This window comes from Rattus rattus, chromosome 14 (genome assembly GCF_011064425.1).
Source record: "Rattus rattus isolate New Zealand chromosome 14, Rrattus_CSIRO_v1, whole genome shotgun sequence".
NCBI lineage: Eukaryota > Metazoa > Chordata > Mammalia > Rodentia > Muridae > Rattus > Rattus rattus.
The window spans coordinates 78523265-78536212 of NC_046167.1; the positions used below are offsets into that span (position 1 = coordinate 78523265).

Sequence of the window (12948 nt, forward strand, 5' to 3'; positions counted from 1 at the left end):
GCTATGTGTGTGCACTGCCTCTCTTGTGCAGAAGAGGGGTGTCAGCTCCCCAAGACTAGAGCTCCTAAGGAGCTCACAAGGTGTGAGCTCCTAACTGGTGAGCTATCTCTCTCTTCAGTCCTAGGAGAGCTGTTTTACAAACCCATCCCATGTAGGGAGAGCATGAACAAATTCCATTCCTGAGTGCATTTACTGTCTTTACCATTTTATGTGGAGAAAACAGAAAGGCTTTGTTCCCACTTATAATTCGCGCAGGGATATCATTATCCCATACATATTTGTACTGCTTAAAAATAATTTTGACAGGCAGTGGTAGTGAGTTTGAGGCCAGTCTAGTCTGCAAAGTGAGTTTTAGGACAGCTAGGACTGTATAGAGAAACCCTTTCTCAAAAACCACCACCTCCCTTCAAAAAAGACAAAAACCAAACAAACAAAAACAAAAACCAGAGTTGTGAGTAGTTTACACGTCGATAATTTGTCTAGACTACAAAGAGCATCTCGTGGACTTTCAGGATACTCAGTACTGTGGCACACTCTAGAGTGTTGAGTCAGCAGATGTGTAGTGTTGCTGTTGAAGCTCATCTCACATGTAAGATCCGAAAGCCACCAACATGCCAAGCACTCTTTTCCTATGAGTATTCAGAGTCCCGTGCATAATCCCCATGCAGTGTGGAGAGAGGCTGTGAAGGACCACTAGTCGGCCTCATGGTGTGAGCAACTGCATAGCGACTCTGATGGGTCTCAACAAGTAAAGGAAGGGGAGGAGGAACAACAAAGTCACTGCTGGCACCCACCCAGCGCAGACACAAGACAGGGTCATATACAGGCCAAGAGTTAGATACAAGATAAGGCCAAGCTCTACCTCCTGTTTTCAGCGGACTAAATCTGCAAACAAGTCAAAAGCACAAGTATTCAGCCGAAACATCCCAAAGTCCAGGCAGTCTGACTTAAATGAAAGTCAGAGCTAACTGTATTACATGTTTTGGACAGAAATTAAGAAAATACAAGTAAGCAAAGGTGGAGAATTACCTCCTTTGGTAGTGCCATTCTGAGCCTGGATGCCGTGGTGCAATGAGGTGTGAATGGCAGAAAGAAGGTCTGCCGCCTGGACCATCAGTTTCTGAGCCTCTGCAACAGCACTGGTCTAGCAAACAAATCACCAAAACACTTACACACTTTCACTGAAAGATACACAAACAAGAGGAGATCCTACAGCAGTACTAAGACCCAATGCATGCACGGATCCTCACAGACTGTTCACTTAATGCAGCACTGCAGGACACTCAAATCCTCAACAGGAGACAAAGGTCCTCCTCAAATCTGTGCCTTTTCTGATGTGTTTAAAAAAATAACAGCTGGGCGTAGTGGCACATGCCTTGAACCCAGCACTCGGGAGGCCGAGGCAGACAGACTGTTGAGTCTGAGGCCAGCCTGGTCTACAGAATGAGGTCCAAGCCAGTCAAGGCTGTTACACAGAGAAACCATGTCTCCAAGAAAAAAAAAACAAAAAAACAAAAAAAACTCAGACATACAGTCAAATATAAAAAGGGAAGATTCCAATAATCTACTGTTATTCACAATTATGGGGTAGAGGGAATCCAGGAAAAAAGAATTACTTGAAACAGTTTTTCTCTAAGAATTACTTGAAACAGTTTTTCTCTATCCACAAGAGACCTCAGTGTGTTCCAGAATAGGAAGGATGTGAAGCTATAGTCACGTTTCACAAAAGCATCTGTATGGCTGTGGTGTGAGTACACAGAACCATGAGAACAGGAAGGACACACCATCTACAACTGACCCAGTACCAGCCAGTTCCAGCAATCCTCTCACCTCTTTCTTAGTGAAGGCTATGAGCACTGTCAGCAGTACTCGGGTGAACTTCACTCTGCTGAACGCTGCCAAGCACTGCTGGTGCTGGGAAGACAAGGGAATGCGGTAAGAGGCGAGCCTGAGCAAACAGTCTTTGCAGTAAACAGGCCTCTCCTCAGTTTCTAAAATGCCTACAGAACAAGCCACCAAAACCCGGTGTAAACAAAGTCTACTCTTTTGAAACAGAACAGAAGCTGTACTGTACTCTAAAACAACATAATGCCTTTAACCCAGGGTCTGAACTTATACTATTATCTTAAAAAACAAATAGTTGGCAGTTACAAAAGTTAAGAGGTTCAGTAACTTTTGATAATATGGAAAAGTTTGATGTTTACTAAGTTTTGAAACAAGATCTACAAGTGATCTTTTTTTCCAGCTCCTGCCTCCCAGGAACACTGAAGTTTTGAAATCAGATATTGGATATCTGTATTACCACTCTAAATATACAAATACAAGTGGAATTAAGTGCCTTACAACATTCAGTTGCTAAAGAAACACTGAAAGGGGTTTCCATGAATTACAATGCAGCTCAAGGAGCTCCGGCACTGAGAGAGGGGCTGCTCTGCTGTCATCTACAGAAAGGAAGGGCAATTACTTCTAGTTCAACTTCTGGGTCTCTCTCTTCTCCTTGTCGACTTCGAGTACTCTAAAATTAAAAAATAAAGCAAATTAAGACAAATACAGCCCCAGAGAAGTGAGTAAAGAAAGAACTAAGTTACGTTATGGGGTAAACTGGAACAAGAACCTATGTTCAGGAAAATATCTGACAAAAAAAAGTGTCTAGTATTTTTCTTTTTCGTATGAATGTTTTATGCATATATTTGTATATAAGTTAGAAAGATCATGAAAGAAACAGGTATTAAAACAACAAAAGCAAAACAATAAAATAACAGAAGCAAAGTAGGTTTCTACTTCCCAGACAACCGTGATTCAAATCCCAGTACCCACAGCTCACAACTGTCTGTAACTCTAGATCTGACACTCTCACATAGACATACATGCAGGCAAAACACCAATGTACATATAATAAAGGTAAAAAAAATTAAAAAGAAAAAAATCACTATCACCATTAAAAACTATCATTTTTTAAAACCCAGCCTGGCTGAGCCTGCTGGTGCACGCCTTTAAGCCTAGCCCCAATGAGGCAGGGCAAGCAGGCTCAGCAAGTTCAATCACAGCTGGTCTACACAGTGACTTCCAGGCCGCCAGAGCTATACAAACCTAGTCTTAAGAGACAAACAACACAAGCCTGAAACCAGAGAAAAGGAGACACAGGAAGACGCACCTTTACTCTCCTTTGCATGTCGTCCTCCACATCTTTGAGCATCCCTAGAATGAGAACAGTAAGCTTTAAAACAAATCAAAATGCAAAACTTACAAATTATTGTAGTCAATAGTTTATACCTGTAACTCGAAGATCTGTCACACCGTTGGCCATTTTAAATCCATATGTCATTGACTGGAAATCTTCCTATACAAAACAAGAATAATTATGCTCTTTAATAGCAGCACCGCATTTCCCTAACAAACTCACTCTGTAGAAGAAACGGAATGCCATCCAGACTGTTTCAACACAGCCGTTACACAGCTAAGCCCTCCTCCCTGTAAGCATAACATCAGACACCCTGACACTGTTATCTGTCCTTGCCTTTAGAGCTCGTTGGCGGTCTAGACAGAAGGCATTCTCAAGCAGCATTGCTTACAGAAACAGCAAAGTACATTTCATAGTCCATGGTTAAACAAACAAACAAACAAACAGCCACGGATCTCCAGACCCCCCCCATCAAAATGTTTAATTATTTCACTGATGAGACAATTAAGGGATCTGTCTCAGTTGAAGAATGAATTTAACATTATCTGGTAGAGTATTTCCCCTGCATTGTAATCTCTACAAATATACAGAGAAGCCCGAGTGAGTGATGGGCAGAATTCTGGGATGCTGAGTAACAACAATGAGCACTGAGGTCATGTCAGTTAGTGTACCTCAGAGAAAGAAAGAAACACTCCTTCGGGAGAAAAAGAAAATACCCAAACTATGCTCCTGCCTTGTAAAACTGGGTAGTGTATGACGTATATGCTACGGTGAGTTTCAGAGCCAGTCTGCCCTCCAAGTTCAGTGTACACCCTCTCTACTTTCACATGGACCTCTACTCCCCAAGCTTTACAACTGTCCGGAAAGAAGCCCTGATGCCCACTTCCCTAACATTTATCAAGTGGGCTCCACCCTTCACCTCCCCATCCTACGCATAAGAAAACCTACATGTCTGACTTCCAAGTTTAGCCTAATCATTTCTCACCCCTTCACATCTCTCCCTAGTTTAAGTTACCACCACCTCTCATCCCTGTTGACTAGACGAATCCTCCACTTGTTATAACCCCACCCCACCCCCACCTCAACAGATTGGTGCTGGTGGGGCAGGGACAACACACTAAGTAGCCCTGGTTGGCTTAGAACTCAGTGCTGTTTGCCTCTGCTTCCTGAGTGCTAGAAAGAAGGGTGTGTGCCATCGTCCACAGACTAGTCCTTGCTGCAATGTATTCAACTACCAAATGTCAGAGGAATTGCTACAGAAGTCAGAACATGCTGCTCATCCATTTAAAAGCCCTTGCGTGGTTTCATTAGCTCACAGTAACTTCGTACAGGCTGACACCACCTCCAAAGTCTGTACAACTATCTTCAAGGCTCATCCCTTACTATATCCTAGCCTTTAGCATCGGTTCCTCAACGGACAGTCTTTCTCTTGCATCTCCACCCCTACCCTCACAAAGACAGGGTTTCTCTGCATAGCCCTGGCTATCCTAAACTCACTCTGTAGACCATACTACATAGGCCTCAAACTCAGAACTCCATCTGCCTCTGCCTCCCCATTGGTGGGATTAAAGAACTGCACCTCCACCGTTGGGCTCCTGCATCCTCTTAGCACACTTGCTTGACCCACGGATTTTCTTCACAGAGCTTATTACCACATGACATTCTCTTTGTACTTACTTACACATTAACTACGTTGTCCACAGAATATATCCACGAGATTAAGGTCTTGTTTAATTAATTCACTGCTTCACCTTCAGGGGTTAGCACAGGGTTTGGCACAAACATTCTTATGGCTCAATGTGTGTGATGAATGATTCTGTACTGGTTGGTTTTTGTCAACCTGATACAACGCCAGACTTAGGTGTGAAGGAAATGCCCTAATCAGACTGGCCTGTAGGAAGTCTATGGTCTATTGTTTGGTTAATGGCTGAGGTGGGATGGCCCAGCTTCCTGTGTATTATTACCACTCCTGGGATATGGTCCTGGGTTGTAAAAAAAAAGGTAGGCTGAGCAAGCCAAGGAGAACAAGTCAGTAGTAGCACTCCTCCATGCCTTCTGCTTTAGCTCCTGTTTCCAGGTTCCTGCCTTCCTTGAGTTCCTCCCCTCAATGCTGACTAGTTTACTGTCAACTCTGCACATTATAGTTACTTGGGAAGAAAGTGCTTTTGTAAGATCTGCGTGTAGGCAAGACTGTAGTACATTTTTTGAATTAATGGTTGATGTGAGAAGGCCCAGCCTACTGTTGGGCAGCACCACCTCAGGAGTAGTGATGACTGTGAAAATAGCTATTTACTTCACAGAGGCCACGAATGGATACAGGGCCAGTATAGTCAGTGTCCTAACTTTTCAAAAGCAAAGTCTAGGTTTTCAAACTTACTATATATAAAATCTTCCTTAAAAAACTAAGTAGGTCTACTGTGGAAAGACAGACACACAAATAAGCTGTTGAGATTTTAGCCATGAACTGTCAGTTTGCCTAAGGACTTAAAGAAGGTGTTTCCTAGGGGAACATGGCAGACTCTGTGTGACCACATGTGAATCGTTCACCAGACCTAATTCTGAGTCACTAGGGCACTGATGCCACGGGAGACACATAAACAAATTGCAGCCACTAAAATGTTTGTTTTGAAAGTTTTGTGGACTTACGGACAAAAATCAGTGAATCCCAAAAAAGTCACATCCTAACTAACTATACCCACAATCCAGGCAGGGAGTAAAGGGAGCTTGAATAAGGACCACAACAGAAGAAACAGAACTACTCCACAGGGCAGTTTTTATATGGCGGTGATAGAAAGCAGAAGACAGGCTTTAATTCTATTTAGCCTCTTAGTCTTTTTGCTTCTCCTTTCTTCTCCTTCCTCCCTCCGGTCTCCCTTGCCTCTGAGGTCTTTGATCACCACGCTGATATCATAGCTTCACAGGAAGAAAGGCTCAGTCTGATTGGATTTATTGAATTATTGACTCAATAAAGAAAAAAGTACCAGAGAAAGTGAATATAATTACATCATAACAATCTGATGGTTAAAAAAAAAACCCCTCAAATTTGGGCACATGAAGGACAAACTGATGCTAAGATTTGAGATAGAGCATAAAACACATCTGTGTGCTGAGTTAGGGAGACAGCGCGGCCAAGCATCACCTGTGACTAAGACAAGGGTTAGAGTCAGCATACAGATAGGAGAGATTACAATCAGGAGTAGAAAGGGCCCACAGAACCTTGGAGCACTCAGTCCTAAACAGGATGTCATCATCAAACCCTCCCCTCAGCACACAGGGCACTACTGTTAAGTTCCAATGAGGACAGAAGATGCTAAGGAAACTGTCTTCCAGACACAAGACTGACACACACATGAACTCACAGACACTGTGAAGCATGCACAGGGCCTGCACAGGTCCCAATGCTGAGAGGGGAATGTGGACACAAGTCCCCATTCCTAACCTCAAAGCTGTCTCCAGCTGACAGTCTGCCAAGGGAAAATTAGTTCTCTCTCCAGCAGAAGCTGACTAGGAATACAAACCACACTTTAAGGGAGGCTCCATGCCTAACAGTAGATGATCAACACAAACCTAGTATTTTTGGAGATGTTTGGTCTCATAATGCTTTGTCTGGGCCACTTTAAAAAAAATTTTATTTATCTTTTATTTAGTATGTTTTCTGATTTTGTGTTTGTTCTACTGTTTTTGTTGTTGCTGCTGCTCTGTCTGTCTTTTTTAAATTGTTTTCTAAAGAGAGAAAGGCGGCTTATAGTTGAAAGGGTGAGTACAGGGTAGGATTGGGGAGGAGATGATGAAGGGAAACCCTGATCTGAGTATACTGCATGAAAATTAAATCTATCTTCAATTAGAACACAATGGCTCATGAATACACACATCCTTTAGTATACAAGAGGACACAGCAGAACACAAGATGAAAGCATGGTGTCCAGACCACCAGAAGATGAAACCTTTCAGGGCGGAGGAAACGTGTGGAGTCGTGCTTACAGTGAAGACAGGAACGCACTGGCCATCTGGGGAGAGTCGGGGTGAAGAAGCAGTGAAAGGCCATGATCTCTAGACAGTATCAGGGTTCACCGCAAGTTCACAGTCATGAACTGGAAGCAGAGATTGCTAGTATAAATTTGTTTTCCTCCATTCACCTTATGAAAAGATGGAATTTAAATAAAAGGGCAAGAGGGTAATAATAGTAAAAACTTGACATGACCAATGACTCAGTCCTGAATGAAAATCAAACGACATGGCTCTAAAGGACACAGTTGTCTAAGTAGGCAGGTACGGCAGCATCAGAAGAGAGGCTCTCACTAACAGCACTGATCACTAGCACACAGCCGTCTAAGGAATGTTAGCCAACAAGCAAAACTTTCGCTTCTGAAGCCTGTAAAACATAAAACTCTGGAATCACCAGGGGCATGCATGCCATCTCTACTGTCTAATCTGTCTGCCATCACGGTTAGCAGCACCCTGGGAGACAACACTTCACACCATGCAAACCTCAGGGAGCTTCTTCCCAAACTAGAGATGCTTCTCTCGGCCAAGCAATAAAGTAACAACAAATGTAACCCGACTTTTGGCTACTGTGTGGGTTCCTATTTTTTCCACGCTTATTCCACCCTTTCAACCCCCTAAATCAGGTATGAGAGAGTAGGAAGGGAACGGGGCTGATGCTACTGTTCGGGGTGTTGAGATCCTGGAGGTGAGTTTGTCTTTGCTATTAGGTTATCTAAGTTCTTCATGTTGTTTCTTCTTTGCGCACGACTACTTAACAAACCGAAACCAACAGCATCCACCCAACAACCCACAATGCCTCTCAGGGTTCTAGCATTTATATGCCCTTGAAGAGTGCCCAGATTTCCACGTCATACAATCACAGAAACTATCTGTGAGCTGTCAAAATCAGACCCCTGCTAGAGCAAGAAGCATATCATAGACGACTGCTGTGGACAATCTGAAGAAGCCCTACATCCCACACTGGGTATTCAAATGAAAACAATTTCTTATGTTTCTATGTTTTTAAAGAAACCAAAACTCTCACTACAAACCCTATGGGCACAGGATCTAGATAACAAGGGCGGAACAAAGAGCACAGAGTCCTCAGAATTCTCCAGAGAAAGGGGGAAGAAGAAGAAGGAGAGCAGTGACAACTGTGCAATCACCTAGGAAACAACCAACCTCACAGAAAGAAAAAAAAAAATCCAACTTCCCATGCAAAAACATGAGAATGACTGACTTTACCTGTCACCGGACAGTAAAGTAGATCCCAGACTGCTCAGAAACCTAAGCAAATGAATAAAGTTATTGCCCGTGGTAGTCTGAGTGGAAATGACCCCTACAGACGCACTGGGAGCAGCACTATTAGGAGGTGTGGCCTTGCTCGAGGAAGCCTGTTACAGTGGGTAGGTTTGGGGTTTGGGAAATCTAAGCCAGGCCAGTGTCACTCTGTCTTCCTGCTGCCTGTGGGTCTAGATATGGCCTCTGCTCCTCTGCAGCACTGTGTCTGCCTGTTTGCTGCCATGTTTCCTGCCGTGATAATGGACCAACCCTCTGAAACTGTAAGCCAGCCCCAATTAAATGCTTTCCTTTCAAAGAGTTGCCACAGTCATGGTGTCTCTTCATAGTGATGAAACCCTAACTCAGCTATCACCTAACAAAGAAAAACAAATCTTTGTATGAAAAGTGTAGGATATATGTGGACTTACCTGTCATTAATACTGACAGCCATAACCTGTTTGGCACTCAATAATGACCTCCCCCAAATAAATCGCTATCTAGGGCAACAGAATAATGCAACAGAATAATGCATTCGTACAGTGATGCTAAAATGTGAAACTGTTGAACCTAAAAATCAGAATATTTCCATCACATAAAAAGCCTTCTAGAACTATTCTTGAAGAATGGTAAACAAAGAGCAAAGACTACTCCCTCTAAGTCCAATGAGCTCTGTAACTTGTTAGCTATGTACAAGTATTATTACTTCATTTAATGTACTTTTGAAACAGCGAGATCATGACCAGGTAATCTTTTTTCTAGGAAAACAGTTGATGATAACACGAAGAATGAACTGAGGAAAAGACCAGGCTTTAGGGGAGATTTCAAAGCTCACAGGAGCTAGCACATATAGCTCATCAGTACAGAAGTGCACACAGCACATACAGTGTAGCACATATAGCTCATACAGTATAGCACACAGCACATACAGTGTAAAACACATAGCACATACAGTGTAGTACACACAGCACATAGTGTAGTATATATAGTTCATACAGTGTAGCACACATAGCACATACAGTGTAGAACACATGGCACATACAGTGTAGTATATACAGTTCATACAGTGGCACACACAGCACATACAGTGTAGTACATACGGCACATACAGTGTAGCACACAACACATACAGTGTAGCACAGGGCACATACAGTGTAGCACACACAGCACATACAGTGTAGCACACAGCGCATACAGTATAGCACATACAGCAGAGTGTAGCACACAGCACATACAGTGTAGCACATACAATGTAGTACATACAGTGTCATTAAAGGATATACAGTGTGGTACATATAGTACATACAGTGTAGCACATACAGTACAGAAATACATATTAGCACTGTAGGATGATGTCATCACGCAGGGGAAGACAGGTACAAGATAGAATGAGGCCTGTCATTGGATGAGAAGGCAGGATGGGTGGGAGAAAAGTTTTTGAGGAGGAGACTAAAGCGTGGAGGGGAGAAGCAGCCAAGAGAATATGGAGGCAGATGTTAAGATTCCTCTCTGCACATTTACAGGTTGTTATGAATATTCTTTTTTTTTTTTTTTTCGGAGCTGAGGACCGAACCCAGGGCCTTGCGCTTGCTAGGCAAGCGCTCTACCACTGAGCTAAATCCCCAACCTCTGTTATGAATATTCTTAAGGGATGAATGTGTACAGGGCTTTGTGTGTCGAGATGAGCAAATTATATCTTATCAATTGGATCAGAGGTTATTGGTCGTGTGTTCTTTCATGTGGCGATTTAATTTCAAGAGAGTATGTGGTGGCTGGAGACACTAGTCCACTACATAATTGGGATATATATTTCTGGCATGGTGGCAACCTGCCTTGGGAACTAGATGAGTAGAGAGACTGTTGCCAGGATCAGAGAGAAGCCTTTGGCAGTATGATGTGGGATGGAGCAAAGTGGGTGAGACGCTTTGCTGACTGAGATGAGGATATCTTGGGGCACCACGGTGCCGGACCTAGTGAGGGTAAAAAAGACAGTTTTTTGGTCTTGTTTTGTTTTTTGTTTTTTTGTTTTTTTTAATAATTCTACAGCAACACAGCACATACAGTATAGGAGCTAAACAAAGCAGGAATAATTACAGAAAAGAAAACCATCTAAAACCAAGCAGTTCACAAATTATTTCTGTGTGTGCATGAGTATAGGTGGTATGAGCCTGATGTGGGTGTTGGAGAAGCAATCCAATTCTCTATGAGAACAGCACACTCTCTAACTGCTGGACTCGCTCCCTAATTTCTTACGAGAAGTCTTCCCCTCCACTTCCTTGGGATACCCAGAACAGATAGGAGGAAGCCTGCACTCCTACCTTACACTGCACATTGCTATTTCCTGACCCTCCCGTAAACTTGGCCTTTTTTACGTTATGCGGCCAGAAGGAAGTGACTGAGTGAACGTGAACAGGAGCAGAGAATGAAAGCTTTCCTGAGGAGAGCTGCAATGCAGCTGATATACTGTCAGTATTTACATCAGCTTTGAGATTCCCCTTGCTTTAGCTTCCCCACAGTTGGAACGTACAGGTGTTGCCACCAGAGGCAGCAATGTTCTCCTCCAACAGCAGCTCACTGTATAGCCCAGGCTGGCCCTTTCTGCTTCTGCATTCTGAGGTTGGACTGCAGACATGTGCAACACATGGCAAAAGCAATTTTTAAGATAACTATTCCTCAGTTACACATGTGGACCAGAAAATGTATCACAAGCCATTCATCTACAGCAGAGTAAAAAAAGACCAAGGAGCACCTGCACTCCTCACCTCCTCAAAAACAGCAGCTTTGTTGACTTTTTCCCTTGCAATGTCACAGATCTTCAAGATTCCCAGAGCAAAAGCTTTCATGGCAGGGTCTTCTATGAAGTCTGGATTATGAATGTAAAGGCATGTAAATACCGTCTGTGCCAAGGAATGGCCTTCGAGCCATGTGATCTGTTGAGAGAGGGTAGGATACAGGATTTGCAAAGTCTAAACTGAGCCAGTGAGTCCTAGATCATATATGTATAATTAATCATAAGATCGAAAAGATCATCAAAAAGGAGGTCACAGAAGACAGAACTAAGAACTTGCTTTCACTAAATGCTCTAAAGCAGGAAGCGTGCAGCTAGTGCTCTACAGGTCCCATAGTTCAGATCTCAAACTACAGTGCTCCGTCTGCATTGCAAGTGCTTCACCATCTATGAGAAGCATTCTTAAGCCTAATATTCCAGTCTACAACATCTTAGTGTTTAATCAAAGTAGAGAACTATGTAGCATTCAAAAGCAAACAGTTCCACAATGAAATTTATTCCTGGCGATCCTTCCTGACTTTCTGTACTCCTTTAGGAATAGTATATTGCTAAAAGGCAATAAATCTTTTCTAGATAGAAAACTCTGGCTGTGTCTCTGTCAGCAATGTAGCCTTAGGCAATATAATAAAATGCTGGAACCTCAAATATGAAGAGTCCTGGTCTACAGTCAGGTGCAAGTGCAGCTGAAATTCCACTACCAGTGTGTGCACAATGGTAAATCAACAAGTCCTACAAAAAGTTACGATTTTTCTTTAATATTAAACAACCCTGCCTAGAAACATATCCAGCACAGAGAAATCACTAGAATACTCTGTAGAGAGGACAGCCAGTTCATGACTTTTATTGGAGGGCAGCAAGCACATCTCCAAAGCCAGTCTACACTTCCCTTTGCTCCGCTGTGCTCACCTCAGGGAGCCTTACGACAATTTCTCTTGGCAACCTGCAAACAAGGCAGGTGCTGTGGATAATGGCTGCAATCTTCTCCTCACAGAAACAAAGCACCCCTTAGCAGAACAGGCAGAAGATGGGCTGTGCTTTCCCGAGGCTTATTAGCCTGTGAATGTTATGTCTGCTTTCTGAGGGCTGGCACTGCCCTGTTTCATGTTCACCACGGTGCACACACTTTAATTCAAAGACTCAGGTAGGCCGCAGTTTAGTGAACCAACAGTCTCGTTTTATTTCTTACCAAACAGCAAAAACAGGTATCCATTATTCCTATCAGTTCAGGCAAGCTGAGGTCTTTAATTTTAATGGTGCCATCCTAAGAAGGAGAGGACAAACAACACAAAGTTAAATAAAGCAAGCTGTGTGTATAGTTTTGTTTTCGAGTTTAAAATTAGGTGTTAAAGGGGTTGGGGATTTAGCTCAGCGGTAGAGCGCTTGCCTAGCAAGCACAAGGCCCTGGGTTCGGTCCCCAGCTCCGGAAAAAAAAAAATTAGGTGTTAAAAATAGTAACAATAACAATAATAACAATAATCCAAAGAAAACACTAACTTACCTATCTGATAAAACCAAAACACCAACTTAACGTTTTGTTCTTAGGAACAAAATCCCATTTCTTGCTCTGGCTGCACTGGAGCCCAGAGTGACCGGGGACCAATCCTATTGCTTCAACCTCGCAAGAGCTGAGCTTACAGGCCTGCACGTCGACATATTACTCTGACACGCTTACTCTAGTACACAGGTGAAGAAACCGCATATCTTAAATGGATCCTTA

General features: G+C 43.0%; 1 protein-coding gene across 3 annotated transcripts in view; it reads right to left on the reverse strand.

Annotated features, from left to right (window-relative positions):
- The window catches only part of Naa35 (N-alpha-acetyltransferase 35, NatC auxiliary subunit), a 53808-nt gene that overhangs the window by 28939 nt on the left and 11921 nt on the right, over positions 1-12948 (reverse strand). For 2 of the 3 annotated variants that reach the window (XM_032885052.1, XM_032885054.1), the window contains 7 exons: positions 12418-12492; positions 11206-11373; positions 3274-3340; positions 3155-3198; positions 2465-2515; positions 1831-1914; positions 1030-1144 (listed from right to left, as the gene is read on the reverse strand). In XM_032885052.1, coding sequence (XP_032740943.1) covers positions 1030-1144; positions 1831-1914; positions 2465-2515; positions 3155-3198; positions 3274-3340; positions 11206-11373; positions 12418-12492 — 604 coding nt within the window. The remainder of the gene's footprint in view (positions 1-1029; positions 1145-1830; positions 1915-2464; positions 2516-3154; positions 3199-3273; positions 3341-11205; positions 11374-12417; positions 12493-12948) is intronic. The other variant, XM_032885053.1, reaches the window with a different exon arrangement.